The sequence below is a fragment of the Rhodamnia argentea genome, chromosome 1, assembly GCF_020921035.1.
Source record: "Rhodamnia argentea isolate NSW1041297 chromosome 1, ASM2092103v1, whole genome shotgun sequence".
Taxonomy (NCBI): Eukaryota; Viridiplantae; Streptophyta; class Magnoliopsida; order Myrtales; family Myrtaceae; genus Rhodamnia; species Rhodamnia argentea.
Genome location: NC_063150.1, coordinates 33,595,885 through 33,620,562, shown reverse-complemented (window position 1 = coordinate 33,620,562; position 24,678 = coordinate 33,595,885). Strand labels below are relative to the sequence as shown.

The 24,678-nt window shown below is 39.3% G+C and overlaps 2 protein-coding genes across 2 annotated transcripts; one reads left to right on the top strand and one right to left on the bottom strand.

The window, feature by feature from the left end:
• Positions 1-6,049: 6,049 nt before the first annotated feature.
• On the top strand, positions 6,050-11,102 carry LOC115738891 (F-box only protein 6). The gene is made up of 2 exons (XM_030671680.2): positions 6,050-6,287; positions 9,482-11,102. The coding sequence occupies exons 1-2, from the start codon at positions 6,151-6,153 to the stop codon at positions 10,722-10,724; spliced, it is 1,380 nt and encodes a 459-aa protein (XP_030527540.1). The 5' UTR covers positions 6,050-6,150; the 3' UTR covers positions 10,725-11,102.
• A 666-nt stretch (positions 11,103-11,768) lies between these two features.
• Positions 11,769-13,802, bottom strand: LOC115738882 (stress-associated endoplasmic reticulum protein 2-like). Its single transcript, XM_030671666.2, has 3 exons — positions 13,646-13,802; positions 12,716-12,872; positions 11,769-11,947 (listed from the first exon to the last, which is right to left on the bottom strand). The coding sequence occupies exons 1-3, from the start codon at positions 13,646-13,648 to the stop codon at positions 11,901-11,903; spliced, it is 207 nt and encodes a 68-aa protein (XP_030527526.1). The 5' UTR covers positions 13,649-13,802; the 3' UTR covers positions 11,769-11,900.
• Between the last annotated feature and the right edge of the window lie 10,876 nt (positions 13,803-24,678).

Here is a 24,678-nt window from a genome sequence, read left to right as displayed (position 1 = left end):
GTTAGCATCGATTCGGTTCGACTCCGTTTGGGTGGAATGCGAGTCCGGCTATCCCGAAGCCGGTGGATGGCAATCTGATTGAGCTCATTGCATGCTCAATTTTTTTCCTGATTCATGCTGATTCTTAAGTACTTTCCCTTTTGTTCAAACAACATTTCTTTTGTAGTTTGGGGGGCTTAGAAAGTGCATTGTGGTGGAAGAACGTGATGAGGTGAAACGGGGAGCAGCGGATCGTCAACCCCACCCCACACACCCCCCCTGGGTTCAAAAAAAGCGATTCGACACACGAGTAAAAGAAGAGGAAAACTCCATCATTCTCGTCATTAATCATTATTACTAGACAGTACTAGTAGCCATATCAAATTTCTTACATTATTTCTTGTCAACTTTTTCTTCAGCCCTCTTCCCGAGACAGCACCTATCATTACCCACCGGTTCCCCCATTTTCTTCCTTTCAAAACCTCATCATTGTCACCTCCTCGGAATTATGACTCCATAGTTACAAGATTGCCCCCACTGTCTCGGTCGAAATTACAGTCCCGTCCTCCTTTTTCTTGTTTAAAAACTGGCTACTCAAACTTTAGTTAGGACCCGTTTGGTTCAGCTTTGGAGAAATATCTTCGAGAAAATGCAAATATTTTTGAGCTAAAAGGGATTTCTAAAATACAAGTATTGTTTGATAAAGTGTATTTTAAAAACACATTGAAAAACAATTTTGACGTAAATCTCGTTTGGTGAAAAATACACTTTGTAAGATATTTTTATTTTTTGAAAAAAAAGAATTTTTACTATTTAAAAAAAATTAAACTACTTGCGCCGGCCAATTGCCGACGGATAGTCGTGGGCGATGGTGAGCGGCGGTTGGCGGTCGACGAGCGACGATGGGAGGCGATGGGCGACGGTGGTGAGCGACGGGTGGCGATCGATGGGAGGCGGCGGGTCTTTGGAAATGCAATTGTATTTTTTCAAAGTTGAGCAAAAAAAGAGCCAAACGCTATTTGCATTTGGCCAAGGGACTTTAGAGCCTCAAAATCCTTTAGAAATGTTGGACCAAATAGGCCCTTACTCGTGAGCCCGAAGACTTTTCCATCCCTTGTCCATCCAACCGAAAATTGCAATTGTATCAATTTAGTCATGAATTTTATCATGTTTTGTCAATTAAGTTTGTCTAGCAGATTTTGACAGAAAAACACTCATGTCGGCACTGGCAGTGGCACGGCCGGCTCTGACATTGATAAATTTTAATGATATTTTAAATTTTTTTTTAAATTCTTATTTTTTTCTTTAATTTTTTTTTTCAAAAAAATGTCAAAAAGTCATAAATTTATTTTTATTTATGCTAATTCAGTTCTAAACCTTTTGGATTTATGCCAATTCAGTCTTAAATATTTTATTGGTGTCAATTCAACCTTAAACTTTATGCGTTAGTGCCAATTCGGTTATAGGTCTTTTGTATTTGTGCTAATTGAGTCGATACGGCCAATTACGGCCAGAAATCGCTAACGCGAACCTTGGTTGTCCTACGTGACACGATTAGCACCGGCGTAGATATATAATTTTTATAATATTTTAAATAAATGAAAAAAATTTGCAAGGGAGAGAAAAAGATGAAAAAAGGAAAAACCAAAGATATTATTAAAAATTATTTAATTTTTTTAAATAATATTAAAAAATATCAACATCGGCGCCAGCCGTGTCATGTAGAACAACCGATGTCCATTTTCGGACTAAATTGGTTGGATTGACTCAATTAGCATAACTACTGAATTGGCACCATTTCAAAATGTTTAGGACTTGATAAAACGTTGAGGATCGAATGGGTACCAATTCAAAAGATTCAGGGTTGAATTGGCACTAAAAAAAAGTTTATGACTGAATTGATATTAATGCGATAGGTTTATGACTTTTTTGACACTTTTCTCATTTTTTCCCTAGCTTAGGGCCGGCCGACCTTTGTCCGACTAAGTACATGGGAAAAAAAGAAAAAGTTAAGAAAAGAAAAAACTATAAAAAAGTTCAAAATATTACTAAAATTTATCAACATGGTATATGTGCTTCTACATCAGCGTTTTCTGGCCAAAAATATTTGAACGAACTGAATTGTCACAAATGCAAATGATTTAAGACTGAATTGATCATGATAAAAAAAAAAAAAAAGACTGAATTGGCTAAAAGGTTTGGGATTTTTCTGGTGATTGTCCCGAACGATGCGAACTCACAAAACATCCAAGTCCAATGCATTAGATTGACAACTTGATAAAGTGAGCAAAAGACGAGTCTAATGCACGGCTACTGCCATTCGTTTTCGGTTCTTTTTAAGAATCAGTCACGTAATGACAAAGCGCGTACACGATAAGACGACGAAGATACTTAATCCGTATCTTCTCATCCACCCATTTGAACTAGCAAGGGAAGAGGTGAGGTCTGAGAGAGACAACAGGAAGTGCTTTCTTGGAAGCAAAGGACCTTGGCATGATTTCAGAGAGTCTTTGACTGTCTGTTCGGATTTTTATTGTTCTTATTATTGCTAATTGATGTTGGTATTTTTGTTTTTAGACCAATTGATGTTGGTAAACCCCCGTCGAGTTTTGGGCAGGGAATGAGGTGGCGTGCACAGAGTTCTAAGGTAGGAGAAAGCAACGGAGTTGCAAACTTTCGAGTGAATGGAACAGCCATTGAGAGTCAGCTTAAGAAAAGCTTCATGGAAGAGCCCTCCTGGAGCGCCCGTGCACCGTAAGTCTGTCCATCCCCACTCAATTAGAAATTTCACAAGGCGTGAGATTTGTCAGATTTCGTATTGGATTTCTAGGATAACTTAGGGCGGATGATGCTTGACACGATCAATTTACGTGGGACGTAGTCAAGCACGTTCATGTCCTCACGTGGGGTGAGTCCGCTTTTATCCGAAAAATAAGCATGGCTGTGCATGGTTTGGACCCATCGACTTATTTATTGTACGTCTATACACGTTTGATTAGATAGGTTTAGACACACTGTACAAATTGATGTGTCGTATATAGATACATTCAAACACGTGTGTACGGACATCCGAACCTATTTTGCACGTTCTTTTAAGGCATCGTAAACGGGTCGAATTCTCAAATTAGACATGAATTTGACACGGCACGCTTTTATTTACCGGGAAGAACAGGTGAGCCTATATTGCCCTATTACCATTAAGTTACGTTAAAAAGTTTCTTATGTAACATGTGTTGAACAATTGAGAACAGTAATAGACGATATAAAATATATCTATAAAGTTGATTTACCAAGCCATGTAACGGATAGCAAATAAGTACTTAATCATATTCTAATATATTCAATAAAAACCTGGCTTATTCTTTTTAAATCTTTAGAGCTGACTGATTACATATCAAATTTTTATGATATAGTTTCTTACACTCGACGTAGACATACCACAGGGCATTAGGTATGCTAACCCGATATAGATGAACCTCGAGGAATTCGCTGAATGATGCATTCCACGTGATTAGTTCAATTTCATCATAATTCAGTTTGGTGGGCCAATAACTCCTAGAATGTAAATCAGTGCAACATGTTGAGTACCGTGATGGATATTGTGGCCGAAAATACAAGATATTCTTCTAGCATCCACTGATCGAATCGGGGAACTTCCGGAGAGCCCCACGATTTGGCATTGAAATGAGTAAGTCTTATCTGATTTTTCATCATGACTGCCTTGGATGTATGAACAAGCTTTGGAAGCAAGTCGGATTCAACTACGCACTTGATTCACATGATCATGACGGACTCTCAAAAGGAAATAAAAGAGATGTGAGAGAGAGAGAGAGAGAGAGAGAGAGACAGTCGGCTCATGATGGCTTGGTCGTGCGAGCATTTTCATAATTAGTGTTTTGGTAATTAGGGTTAAAGAGTGTTTTGCTCGTTTAGCGCTATAATTACAATTTTTTCCTTGGTCGAAAGCTCTATAATTAGTTTGCTTTGCCACAAATTCACTACTCGCGTAATTTGAATACTACCCAACTTTATCCCTAGCCATCTCAATCATTCTGTGTCAAATTGGATATTAGTATCATCATAAAAGGATTAAATTCTGACCATACTACGATGGTACACTTGAGTAACTTGCTTTGATACTTAATGGATTTTCATTAATCTTTCAAAACAAGAGAAAATTTGTCCTTTTTTTTTTTCTTTCAAGTGAAAAGAGACTAGTAGGAGAGGTGAGCATGGTTTTAAAGTAAAATCGAGAATCGGATTGGTGGAAACATGATAGGTTCCAGGTTCCGGATATGCATGGTATGTTCCATGTTCCACATTCTAGGACCTGAAACCCGAAACCCGGAACCCGAAACAGTATCTCTCTCTCTCTCTTTTATGTTCTACATCTTCACGCGACCCTGCTATATTCCATGGTATTCGATGATCAATATGTGATATGAAACCGTTACTACGAGCTTTTATTTCCGGCGTTATTAAAGACTGAGACATTTAATTTGTTAATATTCTATATTCTTTGTGTGTCTAAATGTGAGTTATGATAAGCGAATTATACCGGTAAATGGTGGTCATTTGATGTGATAATTCATCGCAATCATTCACTTAGGAATACATATGGAATCCGAGTAAACCCCGAGACCGACCGTAGAACCCGTGATAGGGTAGGTTTTCATGATATGCACGGTAAGTTTCAAGTTCCAAAAATTAGAGAACCGATTCCGACGGGCCGATCCTAGGTTTTAGGTGGAACCGGAACCGCTCACTCCTAACTAGTACCCCTAACTAGTAGGAGGAAAAAGTATAGTTTGAGTTTTGGACGGAATGAGTTTTCGTGAAGCTGGTGGTCGACTTGTCAAATCATGTTCTTAATAATCGGATCTTACATTATATCATCTCACTGCTTTATCAAGCACCATCACTACTTCACTGCCTCGATACATTGAACTGATTGTGCAAAAAATTACACAGATTTACAAGATGGTAGGGAATGTTTAGGTACATATTTATGGGTTGTGCGTAATTTTCCCAAAGGACCGCTTTTAGGGGAAATTTTTTCATTTGAAAAGGCCTCTCGCACCCGGAAGGACTTGAGTGGGAATGATGGACAATCGAGCAGCTAAATTCTAACAATATCATCATTAGGACTGGAAAGTGGTGGGGCCCGATCGTGCGGTTGTGCGTGTGGGGGGTGGAACGATTAGATGGGGGAGCGCATCGTGGGCCGTTGGATCTTCGTGAGAAAAAGCGAAAGCCTTTGGTCGCGGAGAAAAAGGTCTTCGGCCTTCCTTCTTGACCAACGAGCCCCTCGCTTCGCACGTGCGGTGAACTACTATTGCTACTACTACCGTGCTCTTTTTTTTAAACTTTTTTTGCGGCTTTTGCCCGGTTATCAAATGCATTCCGCTTTCCATGCTTTCGAAATCCCTTGTTGCAATTCTTCCAACAAAAATGTTCATACTAAATGACGATTCTCAAGTTGGCGAATTGATGGATTAATCGCTATGTACTTCCGTTTTCTATTTTCGACATCGAAAAATAGGGATCAAAACACGTACGATTATCGCGAGCACGGATTTGCGAAACCCAAAGTAAGTACATATGAGTTAGACAAGAGCTTATAGGTCACCGGACTTCACATGCCTTGTCAAAGAGGCACTGGAAGTCTTGAAAGATGGCCCCCATCGAAATAAAAAGTAGGAGATGATAAGAAAAGATTTGACTTTTGTGGACTTCTCGTGGTTCGTTGACCGGAAAGGGAGAAAGAGGTAAATTCGCCAAAGGGAAAAGCTCAAGCGGGAATGATAAAACAGGGCAGGGGGGGACAGGAAATGGACAAAGGAAATAATCACGAGAGCGAAGTTGCGTGCGGGCAAAATACAAATAATTAATTGCCCGATTTTTTTAATGACCAAAAATTAGAAATTTTGGAAATAAAAAGGAAGAAGCGAAAATCGGTGCCGCTGACGTGGAAAAAGATGAGTGGGTGACCCCGAGGGAGACGGACTTTGAAGCATAAGACACTCGGAGAGAGAGAGAGAGAGAGAGATTGTAGTAGAGAGAGGGAGAGAGATGGTGGATGCGGTGGCGATTTGCGGCGGAGCCACCGCAGAAGGTGGCGTGTAGAGCCGATTGACGACTTTTTTTGCCCTTTTTCCTCCAGGGAGGGGCATGGAAGTGGAGCTGGCCATGCTGAGACATTTCATAGGTCAGCTTGAAGAGCTCTGCGAACTCTACGGCTCTCCCTATCATCACCACCTTCCCGACACCGAACCTCGCCCCCTCCTCCATCAACACCTCAATCGCAGGTCCAATCTCTGCGCAATCCGTCGTTTTCCCCCGCGGTTTTGGCCAGAATACGGCTTCTCCGCGCTAGGCTCTATTTTTTTTTTGTCGTTTTCGGCTTTTGCCTTGCTTCGGTTCTTAGGTTTCGGAATGTTGCGTCTCTGTAGTTTTGATTTTGCTTTGTTAGCCGTTGTAATTCGCTTTGAGTTCTGCTCTTGGTTTCGGCTGTTTAGTTTTTGCTTGTGGAGATAGCTTCTACAGTTCTGCTTTCTAAATAATTTTCGAGTTGGGCGTTTGATGGTTTAGTTGTAATGGTTCGCCTTCTTCACGCAACTTTCATCTCTTCATTGCGAGTGCGTTTGTGTGAATCGGCTTACCTTTGAATCAGCGGCAGCGTGCGTATGGGCAATAATGTGGGTAGAGTTTGGGTTTCTTAAGAAAGGAAAAGTCTTGGAAGAATTTGACCATTTTTGAGAAGTGAAATTGGTAGGGTTTTAGGATAAGCAAGATTCGGGCGGATGTTTATGGTCTACTTGATAATTATGGATGAACTGATTCATTCCGGAATAAAGTCAGATGTTAAATGATAAAATTTTAGAAGCTTGCTATACAGGCCACAACACAAAGGTTTTCTAAGTTCGCTTCTCTCAATCTCTGCGACTACGGCAAGCTTTCTAATGAAAGTAATCGGAGTTGTCTTCCTTCAAGCTGAAAATATGGTCTTCCTTCCCTAGAACCCACGCTCATGGAGAAATAGATTGCATAACGATTTTTCGATACAAAGAATAGCCCCATTCCTTGAATTGTTAGCCATTCAGTCCACCGATTTGGCTTAGTATTAAGCATTACGGACGGCTTAGTATTTAAGTATTAACCGTACGGTTTCTTTTTTTTTTGTGGACAATGTGAAATTTCATCTACCTTACTAATATGATTAGATCATCCTGTTTGAGTCTGATTTACATATGTTAGATTTATCTGCAAGATTACATAGATTGAACTCTGATTTGTATATGTATTTTTCAGATTTTATTTTGTGAAAATCCATTGTAGCTGGGTCCTTTGGTTGTCTCGTGGGAAAAAATTGATACCTTGTCGTACATATTCATATCTAAGGCCGCTGTGCTCAACTGTTATTGCATAGTCTTGTTCTCCCAACTAAAAGGGTGAGAATGTTTCCATGTCGGTTCTTTTCCGTTATGATCTTAAGTGATGTTAAGGTCCTGTTTAAGTTTGTTTACTGAGCAGATTGTGCCATTCTAAGAGGAAACTGTATTTTCACAGAGAATTTTCAACTCATAGCGTTCATTAGATGCCTGTATCTTCCTAGTGTTAGATAAATTCATCCTGCTGTGGTATTGTGATGGAAAGAAATAAAGCAGTTTGTTTCTTTATAAAGATATTATGCTTTAACGGTTTTCATGAATTGATGCTCCCTTTTTTTCCTTTCAATTTAGCAAAAACCCACCTCTATTTTATCTTTGATATTTCTGGATTCCTTTATATTGCGTGGTCTTCATTGTTGCTATTATATGGAGATTGATTTGTAGAATTCTGGAGGTAGGATCTCATGTTTTACATCTTAGGGCAGATTTTGTGTTATATCAAAGACTAAATTTAGTCCATAGTGATAAAAGGTAAAATGGTTGTTTAAGCAATGTGAGCTGAAGTTAAATCTGGCTCCGAAGAGATGAAATCCTTGAATTCAAAAGATTTCAAAAAATCAAATGCTAATGGAATTAGATGTCATGTGGAATCTATCTCTTATGTTCACCTTTGGTTCTCCTCAAATCTTTTTGAGGTGTTTGATTCGCTTCAGAACGCCATATGACTTTGTTAGGTCTCTGGAAGAAACAGAATTAGAGGTAAATACAGGAAGTATAGTTGCTAAAAGTTATTAACACAAGTATTAAACATCATCCTTTGGATAACACTTTTCAGTTGATCTCGTCTATAAATCGTGGAAAGGCATTTTGAGAAGAGTTCTGGTTTTTGTCTAATGATGATTTGGACACGCCTTTCCAAAACTGTTCTGGTTACTGTCTATTGTCTATTGAATTCATGGCCATGCCTTCTATGTAGTGTTTCGAACTTTATTGATGTGATGGGTCATGTATGAAGAGTCTCTCTCGTGTGTGCATGAGTTCATGTGTGTCCTTTAATGTCATTCTCTGGTTGGAGCTTTTTTAAATCCTTTATTCAAGTATTTGAAGCAGTTATTTTGCACTATGAATATGCGACTGTATTTATAGAACTCTACAATTCTTCGTGAAACAGGCTTTCTGGGTGTATAACACTATATATTGGAGTATCAAATTCGTGAAATTCTTTAAATTAAAGTTATTCAAGGTGTATTCATACGTTCTCTTCTAAATCGAAAGGAGTAATGGTTTGCATTTTACATGGGAACAATAAACCATCAACCTCTGCAAACCATTACTCCTTTCGATTTAGAAGAGAACATATGAATACACCTTGAATAACTTTAATTTAAAGAATTTCACGTATTTGATATTCCAATATATAGCGTTATACACTCAGAAAGCCTATTTCACGAAGAATTTTTGGGTTCATGTGGGTCCTTTAACTTCATTCTCTGGTTGGAGCTTTTTGAAATCCTTTATTGAAGTATTTGAAGCAGTGGGTCCTTTAACGTCATTCTCTGGTTGGAGCTTTTTGAAATCCTTTATTGAAGTATTGGAAGCAGTTATTTGACACTATGAATATGCGACTGTAGTTATAGAACTCAACAATTCTTTGTGAAACAGGCTTTCTGAGTGTATAACGCTATATATTGGAGTATCAAATTCGTGAAATTCCTTAATTTAAAATTATTCAATTGAAAGGAGTAATGGTTTGCAGAGGTCAATGGTTCTATATTTCCCGTAAGTGTAGATGCATTTTACATGCTTTTATTTCTGATGAGTCTTCTTGTCTATCTTTGGTAGAATTGATTGATGAGTCAACTGATGAAATTCCTTGCTTTATGTTGCTTAAAAATTCGAAGGTGGTGCCTGGTCATGTTCTGACCCAACAAAGAGACCATAGAGTAGATAATGCCCTGAAGGATGAGAATGTGCTAATTGCTGTATATGATATCTTCATTCGTAATGTGATACTTGCTTGGAGTGCCCGTTAGCACCTGTTTTTGTAATCAGAAGTCAGAACAAGATACTGACACCATTTTTTGCAATGATTTGCTATACTATTTGAACAGGTGGCACTCTCTTGATATTGATGAAAGTTCTCCAGAATTCTGTAGCCCCGTAATGGCCGCTGGAAAGTCCAGAGGAATCAAAAGCGTAGATCCCTGCAAGCTTCCCCCTTCCAAGAAATCTCGAAAAGAGCGCAACCAGGGTAAGTCTGCAAATAATGACAAATCAGCCGAGGTTATGGAACAAGAAATCTGGAGAGAATTCCCAGAAGACCTTTTCGAAGCTGTTATTGCAAGACTTCCTATCGCGACATTCTTTCGCTTCCGTGCTGTGTGTCGGAAGTGGAACTCATTACTCTGCTCGCAGAGTTTCTCTCAGCATTGTGCCCAGGTTCAACAAGATTATCCATGGTTTTACACTATCACTCATGAGAATGTGAATTCTGGGGTCATGTATGATCCTTCCTTGAAGAAATGGCATCATCCCACTATCTCTTCTCTGCCTGCAAATATAATTGTGTTGCCAGTTGCCTCTGCCGGGGGGCTTGTCTGCTTTCTTGACATTGGTCACAGAAATTTCTATGTCTGTAACCCTCTTACTCAGTCTTCCAAAGAGTTGCCAGCTAGATCCATTAAAGTCTGGTCTCGCATTGCAGTGGGGATGACCCTGAATGGAAGTTCCGCCACTGGGGGCTATAAGATAATGTGGCTGGGGTGCAAGGGGGAGTATGAGATTTACGACTCGGTGAAGAACGCTTGGCTCCGTCCTGGAACTATGCCGCGGAATATCAAGCTCCCATTATCGCTGAACTTCAGGTCACAGGCAGTTTCCATTGATGACACCCTGTACTTCATGCGCTCAGATCCGGAAGGGATCGTGTCCTACAACATGGTCACCGGAATCTGGAAGCAGTTCATTATACCGGCCCCGCTTCATATGACTGACCACACACTCGCCGAGTGTAGGGGGCGTATCATGCTGGTAGGTCTTCTTACCAAGAACGCTGCCACGTGTGTATGCATATGGGAGCTGCAGAAGATGACGCTCTTGTGGAAGGAGGTTGACAGAATGCCAAATATATGGTGCTTGGAGTTCTACGGAAAGCACGTTAGGATGACTTGCTTGGGCAACAGAGGTTTGCTCATGTTGTCATTGAGGTCTAGACAAATGAACAGACTGGTAACTTATGACATGTCGAGCAAGGAATGGCTGAAGGTGCCCGGGTGCGTGGTGCCACGCGGGCGGAAGAGGCAGTGGATAGCATGTGGTTCTGCCTTCTATCCTTGCTTAACCGCTGCTGCTTGAGCCAATTTCCTTTGCGTCTGGCAGCCATGGCTTGTTCAGATTAGGGAGTCGATTTGGTTTCTTATTTTGGTTGATTGGCTGTATGTTTAAGCTGCTAGGTTTTTCTGTGGCTCGCTTTCTATGTTGTACTCGTCCAGTAGGAATACCATTGGGTTAGCCACATGATCTACGTGCTTTGTTCATGTACAAACATATGCGGACAAATAACTCCAATCATCAGAAAACATATTCCCGTACTTCTGTTGTCTTTCTGTTTCAGGTTGGTGAGACTTATATTGAAAGTGAACTGACGGGTTCTGAATGTAATTTGTGCTACGATGTTGTATAAGAATGAGGTGAATTTCATCTAAGGAGACAGTGAATCTGATGTTTGTTGGAGTAGAATCCTCCGAAATTTGAGAGCGATTCACTTTTATGCTATGTGACAAATTTGGTCTCCAAAGAATTGGCGACGGAGCTCAGATAATGTGTGCACCATTACTCTCATACAACTGCATGCTAAAGTTCTATGCTATGATCCATTACGGCAGTCTTTCACCCCAACCCCCACCAGGAAGAAGAGTAACTTTAAAGATTAGCGTGCAAAAATATTTTGAAGCGCTGTGGTAAAAGAGTCGGGTGTTTAAATATAACCCGTTTGTTAATTTTGTAAGCTAGTTTTTGTAATCATAGGCTTGAGAGTCCCCCAATTGTCCGAGGAGCATAGGTAGTGTAGTCCTCGAATATTCACAATCTATGCATCTCATTTTAACCCTGCTGGACGGACTTACTTCCGCACATTAGATTGCAAGAAGCTGGACATTTATGCCCGGCTCATTCCGCACTACTTCACTTATAATTCCACCATCTCCTAGTCCTCTGGTGAATAGGTAAATGTAATTTTCTTTTGAGCAAATAGCAAGAGGTTCAATTGAGTGTCCGGTGTTTCGACCAAAAAGAAAAAGAAAAAGTGCTTGTATAATGACTCATTCTCATCCATGCCCCTCAACTGACTCCTCATAAACATAAACGGAACACATGGCTGTAATTCGTTCACCGAATAACTGAATAAACGATCATGTTATATTCAAATCCAGAATTCACACCATGACAATGACAACAAGCCGGATAAAGGTTTCCATTTCTCTGTTTCCTACGGACTAAGAGGATGACATTACTGTCTCCATCACTCCAAGTTTATGCCATTCCTCCGCTCGTTGCAGTCCTGATTATCTGGAAAAGAGCTGTTACATGCAAGAAAAACAGAGCGGTTAGAACTATGATCGATCAACTGACGAGCACTGTAATTGACATTAACATTACAGAGTACTGAGCAACAGAGCATTCGCATATCCAAAGATAGACCCGATGGTTTGAGAGTCACAAGGTCAACAGGGTTTTTTGGTGCAACTGGTTCAATGGCACCAAACTTACCACGTCTTCAGCACCACACCAGTTTGAAACCAAGGAAGTGCATTAAAGGGGGTGAAGTGGTCTTTCAACGTTGGAAGACTGGTACAGGGGTTTAAGACAAGCAAAACAAGTGAAAAATGCATATGGCGGGCCGACAAGAGACAAATAATGACATGAATGTCAATTTCTTCCTTAACCGACTTCACTTCATCCTAGATGCAGATAACCACAATTGTTGTAGAGTACTTGTCTCTCCTAATTAGGCAGGAAAAGATGGAGAAACCATAAATCAGACAAATGCAAGGAGCATCATCATGTAATAATTTTAAGGAAATCTCATCCTGAATGAGGCAAGCCTTCTGCTTTCCTTCTAACCTACTTGTGCATTGCCATTATTTCAGAAGAATTTGACTCACAGCAGGATATGAGTTCTGTATTCAAGTTTATAAATCAAGAGAACAAGCATGTCCCATGAAGGTGAAAATTCTAGCAGATTGCTAAGGCAGTTTCTAAATTACCCACCCAAACAAGATATGCAAGTAAGATGAACCCGACAGTTATCTAAAATGATTATTAGAAGCCAAGCATAAAAGTCTCACATGAGCCGATCACGACAAAAATGAAGAACCCAATCAGCAGTGGACCGACGGGATAGTCCTTTCCTTTCTTGGTGGTTGTTTCAGGCACAGCTCCTCTCTTCTTAATATTCTTTTCGAACCTGTCCACCTTCCTGTCTGCGAGACGCCTTGATGTAGTCTGAATGGGAAAAATAATTCAGTACCTAAATAATGTACACCAACGAATTTTCTAACATTACTCGGTCTGAAATCTTCTAAAATAAAATTGGGCGATCAGAATCAGTGTCATTATCCAAGCTCAGCGACCAGCACGAAACAGAAACTAACATACAACAAAGACCATGTGTCACAGCATTCTTCCATTAAAGCAATTCCAAGTTATTGAAATTAGCAACATATGATCGATTTCCACATTCCCTGCACAAAAAAACGACAATCGACTTCAACATTCCTAAAGGGCCACAATCACAGAATGAAATCCTCCTAATCAATGCTTCATGGACTTTATCTTCCTAGAAAAGTCGCTATATTTCCAGATGCAACGAGCTTCTCGAGGACACGTAATGATATATTGCGAAGCTAATGGGCTCAGACTCCATAGATCAAAGCGATTTCCGAGTCGGAGTCTCGATCTCCCAAGAGACATGTGTGCATGGAGCGATTTTCAACCCGATCAGCCGGACAACAATCCAACAGAAAACGCCATTGCTCACCTAAATCTAAAACAACCGAAACCTTCAACTAATTAACGACGCTACAGGTCGCAATTTGGATTTGATAAATCAACGAAACCAGTAAAATTCCAGATCGGGAACGATTCAAATCATCATCTTTCTGCTCCGGAAGATCCAAAAGAAGCAGTATCGATCGGGACGGGAAAAACATAGCTTTGCCGCAACAATGCCCACCGAACCAACGCAGGAGACGAAGCGAAGAGGAGGCCGAGATTACCATGGTTAAGGCGAGATCCGAGAGCCGCGAATCCACAACCAAGCCGAAGAAGAACGGGCGCAGGCGATCCCTCTTTCCGTTCCGTTTACGTCTCGCAGGCTAATGTATTGTTGAGGCAACAGATCTACGATTGCCTCCGCAATTCCAGATTTTTATAGAGGTTCCAGCTGAAATCTATAGAGGGCGACGGGGTCCACTTCGTGTGGAGCGTCACAGAGTCCGTAATCTCCCGTCCCATTGGCTGGAACGCGTGGGTCGGGACACGCGTCGAAATTCCATTGGCCTCGACTTAAGATAGTTGAATCGGAGAATTGGGCGATTTGGAGCGAGGAGATGGAGAAGAAACGGTCCCGATCCTCCTCCTTCCTTTGACTTCTAATCAATCCACACGCGTCTCGGTCACCGTCAGTGGTCGCCAACAATCTCCGGCGAAGCGTTGCATTTCTCGGAATGATTCAGTGCACACATGCGACAGTTTTGCCTGGCAAATCTGACATATTTTATATAGGCCATATTTGGTTCAGTATTAAGAATGAGCATTAGAACTCTAAAATTCCTTGGTTAAATACAGATGATGTTTGGTTCATTTTTTGGCTCACTTTGGGGAGATACAATTGCATCTCAAATACTTTCCAAAGTTTTTTAGTCCAAAATACCTCTATTTTGGGCTAAAGGACTTTTGGGAAATGCAACTAATTTTTTTTATTTTAAATTTGTCACATTAACTTGTTGCCACTCATCGCCGCCGCCGCCACCCACCGCCACCCTCCACCAACCGTTGCCTGTCTCTGGCCATCGACCGCCGCAGACTGCCATCCATCACCGTTGACGGCCGGCTGTCGACACCTTCCCCGTTGCCGCCGATGACTAGCATCGATCGCAATAGCTCGCCACCGTCGCTCGCCGCATATGGTTGCCGCCGCCCACCAACCGCCGCCGTTGCCACCACCAACTGTCACCCGCCGCCGCCGCCACCCACCACTAATCGCCGCCGACCACCACCATCGCCACCAACGATTGCCGCTGCCGTCGACCGCCGCTTTTTTTTTTTTTCAAAAAGTAAAAACACTTTACAAAGTTCATTTTTCACCAAACAACATTTACGTCAAAGTTATTTTTCAATGTGTTTTTAAAATACACTTTACCAAATACTACTTGCATTTTGGAAAAGACATTTAACTCAAAGGTATTTGCATTTACTCAAAGTCCATTGGCTAAATGCTGAACCAAACAGGCCCACATAAACAAAATAATTACATTCAACATCGGATTGTTAATATATGGAAATTATGCAGTTATAGAATTAATCCATTTCTTTATTTGGCGATGGAACTAATTTTTCTCGGAACGTAGATCGATGGTGTCAGGATGTTTTTAAGTGGGGCTACTGAATTCATATCCATATAAAAATAATCGAAGATTTTCTGAACCTAAATTTCAAAAAATTCCGTGTCATTTCATCAAAAAATACGGGAAAAAAAAGCAACTAAATTTGAACGCAGAAACCTCGAGTTTGAATAATTTGATGAGTTTCTAACTAGCATGGATACAAATAAGCGTTTATTATAATGTCTAAGAGACTGATTTTTCAAAAACTAAATATAGATACCCCTGCCACTTTCATTTCGAAATGGTTGTCAAATTCCACGCGACATTTGGATGCATGGACCGACCCATTTTGGAGCCCCTCGCTCGCTTTTCGACAATTGGAAAACGGTTGGCGGTTTTTTAACCTTTCGTTAAAATTTTTTTTTTTGCTCTAAAGACTAATGTTTTCCCCATTAAATGTCTGCAAAAAAATATTAATCACAACCTTTTTCCACCTAAAAGAGAAGTTCAAGAAGTAGTTCGCATTTTGGTGCTAACCTAAAATAATAAACCCACTTCATATTTGTTTGACCTCTTCCGGCATTAAATCGGTTGACTTCGTATTGCAGCATCAATATGCTACGATGAAGTAGCTGGCTGGCACGTAGGGCTTGGATTATGCTATGCTATTTTATGACGCGGCAATTCTGCTGGCCAGCAGCCAACTAAGACCCGATCAACATTGAATTGGCACAGCAAGTAGAAGTCAGAAGACATACCAGCTTAACTGATTGAGGAAATCCATTCTATTTCTCTAGATAAAAAAAAAAAGTAACGATTTAATCAATGCGACCCACGATTATGTAGACATTGTCCACGCTCTTGTTAGGTTTCACGTGGATTTTTCGTATTATTATTTTCTTTTCGGGTTTCTGCAAATTGATGAACATGTGCAAATTCTTTTTTTGATCGATAGCTATTCTTACTTTCATTACTAGGCGGGAAATGAACCATAAGAGCGTCCGAAATCATCACATTATAAAGACGAAAGAGAGTGGAGAGTTAGTCAGCCAACTTCGTACTCGCTCAAGTAACTCAAATTCTCACATAGCAAACATCAAGAAAGACTACTCTTGTGGCAAACATGGTAGTACTAGTCCTATTCCTAGTCCTAGTCCCAGCCTCGAAGATTCTCTACTAGTGATGAAAGTGCAAGAAAGGACAACAAGGGATCTTCCCTAATTTGTTGCCCGAAACTCAATACAACATAATTTACCCGAGTTACTTCGTATAATGTAACAAACATACCTAACGTATTTGAAATAAAATCACCCGACATATGGTGTAATTATCCATGTAAACCCGCAATGTTTGTCGTCCGCTTATTTGAATTACACTGAGTGATATCCGGAACACTTGGTCAAAAAAATTATAACGTAAAGATGAAAAAGCATTTTGTGCATCGAATGCAAGCACAACAACAATGACACGTGGAGAATAAAGTCAATCATAACATAAGAATTCCGAAAATTCAAGCGCGTACTTGGTCGGTATGCCTATTGCGCAGGTAATTTGATCAATCGGTTTGACCACGTCGGTGATAAATTGTTCCATCACATGCTTTAAGATGATGAATTTTCATGTTTTCACTCATCACTCGCGTCCTGTAATTCAGAGATGTTTTTCGGGCAATGGTTCCTGGTTTTCCTCTTGAGCTGTCGGCCTTTCCTCGGGAAACCACTTTGGACAGCCCAATGGAGTTCGGTTTTTGCACGACTTTGATGAAATGGGCTGCCGAAAGATTGCAATCGGCCCAGCCTCTTGGCCACTTCAGCTAATCATGAATATTGAATATCTTTTAATTATTTTTTTTCCTTCTTTTCCTTTTCTTTGGGTTTTTTTTTTTTTTTGGCCCTCGGCGAGGCCTCGGTTAGAAAAAAGATGACGAAAGAAAATAGAAAATAAGAAAAATAAATAAAAAACAAAGAAAATGAAATCATAAGATTAAAAAATTAAAAAAGATGTCGATTTTAGCATCGGACAATTTTGACTAAACCATCACGTCGGCGATTTTTGAAAAAAAAAAATCGCCAAGAGGAATTTAGGAGTAAGTCGACACAATTAAAATGTTTATGATTGAAATCGTGGAAATATTTAGGGCTAAATAACTCAAGTTGAAAAGTTTATAACCGAATTGATATAAATATAATAAAGTTAAAAAAAAAGATTAGTAATTCTCCGCACGTTCAATCGGTTGTCAAATTCCATTTGATGTTCGACTTCGGATGCCGGGGACGGACCCAAAACTGTAAAAACCACTTCATATGTACTTTGAGCTCTTCCGGTTGCTCTTTCTTCTTTTGCAACCATTAAAAATAAGCTGACTCTGTATTGCAGCATCGACATGCTACAATGAAGTAGCTGGCACGTAGAGCTCGTACGATATAATCTTACTTAATACGCGGTTACGAAAAGTTAGTCACAAAATCAGCCGTTACGAAAAGTTTATCGGAAATCTAACGCAAATTTCATCGCCCGAGTTTTCAAGTGAGACAAATGCAACTGAAAAAGATTTTTATCTTCTTTTTTTTTTGCGGATTATTCTCTCTTTTTAGGAATTTTTCCGTATTAAAAATATCCAGGCACATGAAATTGTATTAAAAAGATATGTCTATGCATAAGGTGTCAGTTAATCATAATAGGTATTTTCGACTTACCTGATGTTATCAAATAGATGAGCTACGTACACGTGGCTTTTATAACATGGGACAACCTATAGAATTACACGTACCGAACATCATAAAACAAATTCTGAGTTTTGTTTCGTGAGTTTCGCGAAACCTCAGCTTTACAATTTATCTGTAGTGATCTTCAACGTTGTCTCGGCTATGTCTATCTTCTCTGATACAGAAGTGGTCAAGAGTTCGAATCGTACATCATGAAATGGGGTATTAAAATAGTAATTTATATTAAACCACCAAGCGTCCGTCTTAATTAAGGATTTGATTAAACCACTCTTCTCGGCTTACTCGTGCATGCATCTATTTATGATGGACACAACCCAGTGGTGTTGATAATCGGTTTCACTTTGATTACCAGTAGCAAAGACACCGCCTACTCTTGCTAAAAGTAACTTACTGTGTTCATGGGAAAAGTGTTAAAAAAGTCCTAAATCTATTACATTAGTGCCAATTCAGTCCTAAACTTTTTGTATTGGTACCGATTAAGCGCTAAACCTTTTATTAGTGCCAATTCAGTTCTAAACCTTTTACAATAATGTTAATTTAGTCCTAAAAATTTTGTATTTATGTCAATTGAGTCAATTCGGCTAATTTTGATTGGAAATCACTGGCATGGACGTCAATTATCCTACGTGGCACGGTTGGCGCTAACATGGATATTTTATAAATATTTTTTTTATTTTAAATAATTTTTAAAAATAATTTTGAAAAAAACAAAAAACTTATTTAAAATATTTAAATAATATTTAAAAAATGTCCAAGTTAACGCTAGCCGTGCCATGTAGGACAATCGATATCCATGTTAGCGATTTTCGATCAAAATTGGCCGAATTAATTCAATTGGTATAAATATAAAATATTTAAAATTGAATTGGCAACAATATAGAAGGTTTATGACTAAATTAGCACCAATAAAAGGTTTAGGACTTAATTGGCACCAATGCAAAAGGTTTATGACTGAATTGGCACAAAAAAATGTTTATGACTGAATTGGCACAAAAAAAAATTTAGGACTGAATTGGCACTAATGCAATAGGTTTAAGATTTTTTTTACACTTCTCCCATATTTGTGTTACTTCATAAAATGTAGTAAAAATCCTTTTTTTTTTTTTTTACAGAAAATCACTTACATGCGGTGTGATTGTTGATATGCAATACTCGACTCGCAAAGTTTGTCATTGGCTCATTTGAATTGCTTCAGGTGATACCTGAAACTCTTATTTCAATAATAATAGTGTAAAGATGGAGAAGTATTTTGTGCGTCGAATGAATACGTAACGGCGACACGTAAAGAAGCAAGTCAATCACAACATAAGAGTTCTGAAAATTCAAATGCCAAGTTGGTCAGGATTCCGATAGTGCAGGCAATTTGATCGGTCGGTTATACCCCCACATCGATGATGCAACTATTCCATCACATAATTTAAAATGATGAATTCCCATGTTTTCGCTCATCACTCGCATCTTATAATTTAGGGGTGTGCGGTTCCGGGTTTCAAGTGAAACCTAGAACCTACCCGCTAGTACAGGTTTCTTAATTTTCGCAACCGAGAACCTATCATGCACCCTTGGAACCCGGAACCTACCTTGTCACAGGTTCTAGGATCCGGTTCCAGAATACCCGCGAACCTGCCAATTTCCTTCGAGACAAACTCGACCTTGACATCTTTCTAACCCATAAACACATATTCCATTATTCTCACAATAAGCCAATCATCCTAATCACAAATCACGATGTAATGAAATAAACACAAATTGCCAATTGAAAAACCACATGCATACGGCTTATCCCGAGCCTCCCTTCTGATCGCACGAGACTCGAAATTTAACGACATGCAATTAAAAGAAACAACAAATTAATATAATTAGATTACATCAAATATCATTTTTGTTAATCTCTAGAGTACCTTCGAAGTTCAAATCTTCGATGGCTCGAGAAAGGGAGAGGGATAGCAAGTTTTCTCCTTCCACAAGGGCTTGAAATCGATCGTCGTCGCAGATTCATGCCGATTCCTTGAGCTCACCTTTCGATTTCCAGAAGTAAATCGAGATAGTTTATTCTTTTTTATTTTTATTGAACCGTCCTTTAGCAAAACGGTTGGAAAGGAGCTCGTCACTTGTGCCTTCAAGTGGTTGGCCACAGTGATAGTCGGCAAGGAATTAAGAAACAGAGGAGACTTGGGAGACAATGATAGCCAAGGAAGCAAGAGTTTGAGATTTGAAAACTAAGCATGCTGAGTTGAGAAGAAAAAGTGAACTAAGAGACGACGACAGATGAAAATATAAACTAGAAAGCTGAAACTAGGGTTTAGAACTTTAGACAGTTAAGTTCCGATTTCGGGTCCGGTTCCTATTTGGTTTTATTGAGAACTGGGAACCGAATCCTAGTTTACTGGAACCTGGAATCGAACCGGAACCGCTAGTTCGGTTCTCCGGTTCCCAATTCTACCCTGGAACCATGTTCACCTCTACTATAATTCAGAGAAGTCCTTCCGAAATGGTTCCTGGTTTTCCCTCTCGAGCTGTCGGTCTTTCCTTGAGGAGCCACCTTGGACGGCCCAATGGGCTTTGGTTTTCGGACCACTCGATGAAATGGACTGCCGAAAAATTGCAACCGGCCCATCTATTTTTGTCTGCGAACTCCTCTTCTATCGCAGGTTAATCATACGAATCCGAGCTTCACTGTCTTAGCTTTCTTCTTAAACCACGTCATTGTCTTATCTTCACCCGTAATTATCGTTGTCGGATCTTTTTTAGGCCTCGCACTGGCGATTATGGAAGAAAAATCATGAAAAAAAAAAAGAGAAAAGGAACGGAGGAAAAAAAGGCGAGTGTCCCTTCAGCATGAGCACATCGGGTTAGTGCGGTAAAGGAGGCTTCTCAATCATTTGACACCATCGCACATGCTTTCCTTTCCTATTTGCGTTTATATCAAGCAACCCCACTTTGCTTCCGATAAATGAATAAGCACACTTTCCTTTGCTTATTGTAAAAACATAACATGATTAATTGTCCCACTAAATAGGAAATTTTTTTTTTTGGGGTAAGGACTAAATAGGAAATTAACCGTGTCGAAATATCCCGACAACGCTTGATTATGTTGTATATGTGCTATTTACATGCATATGGTCTTCCTCCATTTATTAGCATAAATTTTTATTTTCTCGAGCACGTGAAGCCTATGCACAAGATAATCGAGTGTTGTGATTGATAAGGCCACACCATGTTAATCAAGGGACACGATTAACGCGGCGTCCCTTGATTAACGCGGACGGCCTTGAAGTGCCTGTTGTCGAACCGGTGGCTACGACGACCAGGAGATTGTGTGAACTGTAACAAGGTGTGGGGATTACTTTTGCCTGGATTGCTTCTGGTGTGCGACATGTTGTTGGACTTGGACTTTCAAAGCGTTATAGAATAAGGGGTAAAAAAAAACGTTCATGCTTCTTTTTTCCACAATGTTTGGTGGATGTCTGGTATGATGTCTCTGTGCTTAACTAAAAAGGAGTCATCTTAACAATAATAATACTAATAAAGTAGTTTGGCAATGTCATGTTGCATTGTTTTGACTAGCTGGACCGTCGACAAAGTGGTCGATTTTCACTATACAAATCCATTTGACGAACGAAATTTTTGCAAGAGTTTCCCCAATTTCACAAGGATTTTGACCGCTCCATGCGCATACATTTGCCCCTCGTCCTCTCCGAAGTTGGTCGGAGTCGGAGCAACCAAACCCGGAAATCACGCATACGCCTCAGTCAAATCGTGGGTTTTCGGCCACATGCTAATGAGCATCCATTTTGGACCTTCTGATGGCTTTGCTTGGTCAATTAAAGCAAATAAAAAGAAAATGACCTAATTAGCCCGAGAAAAAGTTATTAAACCGGCCTACCTCACTTTAGGAATGTCATCGACTTAAAAAAAAAAAAACTTTAGGGGTGTTTTACTCTCAAAATGATAGGAAAACACGCTCACGAGTCTCTATCACTTTACCCATGTGCGTGTTGAGAAAAGTACCAAAAAAAATTATAAACCCCGTTGCATTAGTACCAATTTAATTTTAAACTTTTACATTGTATCAATTCAATTCATTTTGTCAATTTTGATCAAAAATCGCTAATGTAGATGTCTATCATCCTACGTGGCATGGCCGGCGTGACGAGAAACTTTTTGACATTTTTTTTTTTGAAAAAAATTGAGTGTTGATAATTTTTTTTTTCCCTTTCATTTTGGTCGATGGGGCTGCGTTGGCCTCACCTCGGGCCTTCTCAACCCCGCCAACCGCAGGCGAGGCGGCCCTTGCCCGGATTTAGGGAGGGTTATTAGCCAAATTGAAAGGAAAAAGAAAAAGAAAATAAACAAAGAAAAGAAAGGAAATAAAAAATTCACAAAAAAATTGAAAATGTCCACATCGGTACCCGTCGTGCCACGTAGGATAGTCGACGTTCACGTCGGCAGGCTAGACAAACCGCATTAACACAACTATAATGATTTAGTATTAAATTGATCTAATTGAAAGGTTTATAGCTAAATTAGCACATACACGAAAGGTTTATGACCTTTCTGATATTTTTTTTCATGTGCACGTTGAATGCAATGAGTTATTTTCTATTTATTTCAACTAGGCCTCACGTGTTTGGATAGTCGAGCATGTGTCATGTGCAAACCGTGACAAAAATGTAGTGATAACAAATGGGCTTCTTCGAGTATCAAGTTGATTTATGCTCTTAAATCTCGGTTTTGAGATTATAATAATCGGGCATATTTAGCGTTATCTCCTATATTAGAACAGGATATAGGAACCCTAAGATGGTGATCCGATCAATTCATGTTTATCTATTTTATGTTGGAATACAACGCTTTCGCACAAATTTCACTTTTTTGTTTTTTTAATCTCGAGAGAGAGAATAATTCCTCATGATTGGTATGGCTATTGGGGTGCGAGGTTGTGACTGCGAGTCACCCAACGATAGGATTAAGGAACCCATCTAAACTGATGATTATTCCTTTGATTCGATCAACTAAACTAATAATGATTTCATGGTTCATGTGGCCTATAGCAATGGACGAATATTCCATTCTCCTAATCTCCATCCTCTTTAGAATTAACCAAATTGTCAATTTCTTTCTTGATTGTCCTTTTCTGGCCAATTTAATTTCTTTCTAAGATTGGAGTAGAATGGCCGAACATTAAACGCGATTTTCTTGAAAGCGTTCTGGCCGATAAGTTTGAATCTCTTCTTTCATAAAAAAGTAAATCATGGAAAATAAAAAAAAAAGTAATAAAAAAATTAAAAGAAGCATGGTTGGCCAATTCGCACCGTCCATCCCGTGGACACATCGCCATCACCAAAAATTAATTGTTCTGGATGCCACATGGTCACTGTCCGTATCTCTTTAATCTCCACGGATTAATCTATCTAATCAATCCCTTAAGACATTGATTGTCCTGAGATTAGATCATTGCGCGTTAGAAATCATCCGACGGCGCACGAGGCGCCACGCCGGGTGATGTCTTCTTCGCGCCTCGCTCGATAGCAGCCGGCACTTCCGACGTGGCCCGCGCGAACTACAAGACAAATGTGAAAAAAGGTGGGGAAAAAAGATAAATTAAAACAAACAAATTACGACAAGACTAATGAGCGATCGTGGGATTGGAGAGGCCAGTGTGAACGCTTTGAATTTCACGCTCCTGGTCGGTATCGGCATTTCGTCAGGCACTCTCTCTTTATTTTGGTTGCATGCATGCCTTGATTCGCGATGCTCAACTTTGTTTTATTTTGATTAAAGATAATCTGTCAAATACATAGCTTAAGAAAATATTATTATCGTTGACTGATTAGATTAACTTAGACTTTGTTAGAGAATTTCATTGATGATGTACTCAGTCATTGCGTCCTCTAAGCCGGCCCAGAGCTAATCATTTCAATGGAAGAAATTGCAGGGGTTTGATTTACTTTACCATATCAAAAAGATAATATAAGTACTTTATTAACGAGTGTATCGAAGGAATCGTTTTATATAAATTATACGAAGAAATGGTCCTATGTCCAAACACGAAAAAAGCAACGTGCTTCAAGGATAATGACACAAATGTATACAACGTCATCCTTAAATTTTCAATTTATTCAACGTGATCCCCAAACTTTTAGTATATGTTTAAATTAGTCCTAGATTATATAAAAACATCCGATGTTATCATTCAATTGATTTAGGTTCGGTAAAAACATTGAACATTTCCATATTGCTTAAGGATCAATTTGAATATGTACCAAAAGATCAAATACTACGATATTGCACATTAGGATAAAATTGGAAAGATTATAAAAAAAAGTCGTAAACTTATTGCAATTGTGCCAATTCAGTCATAAACTTTTTTTTTTCAATTTAGTCATAAATGTTTTGCATTTGTGCCAATTCGATCATTTCATCCAATTTTGGTTGGAAACTACCGACGTGGCGCGATATACGCCACCGAGCCGACAATCGACTCGAGGAAGAAGTAGAAAAAAAAAGAAAAAAAGAAAATTTTCAAAAAAATATCAAAAAATATTAAAAATTTGGCTATGTCAGCACTTTTCGGCCATAATTGGCCGAAAAGATTCAATTGACACAAATACAAAAGGTTTATGACTAAGTTGGCATGAATATAAAATGTTTAGGACTAAATTATCACAAGTACAATAAGTTTAGGACTTTTTTGGTAATTTTTCCTATAAAATTCATGGGCTACATTAAAAAAATTAAAATTTTAGGAACCATATCGCACATTTGGCAAAAGTTCAAATACCATTTGTGCCATTCTCCATTTTCTTTACCTTTTTTTTTTGTGAAACTCCATTTTCTTTACTTGATTTGTTAAAAAGTAGGCTGGTTCCGAAGTAAAGAAACGTGTTATCGAGTGGCATCGGACGACGGTTGAGTATACTTCACAAAACACGTTTCGATGTTCGAAACACCTTACAACACATCTCGTAGCGAGAG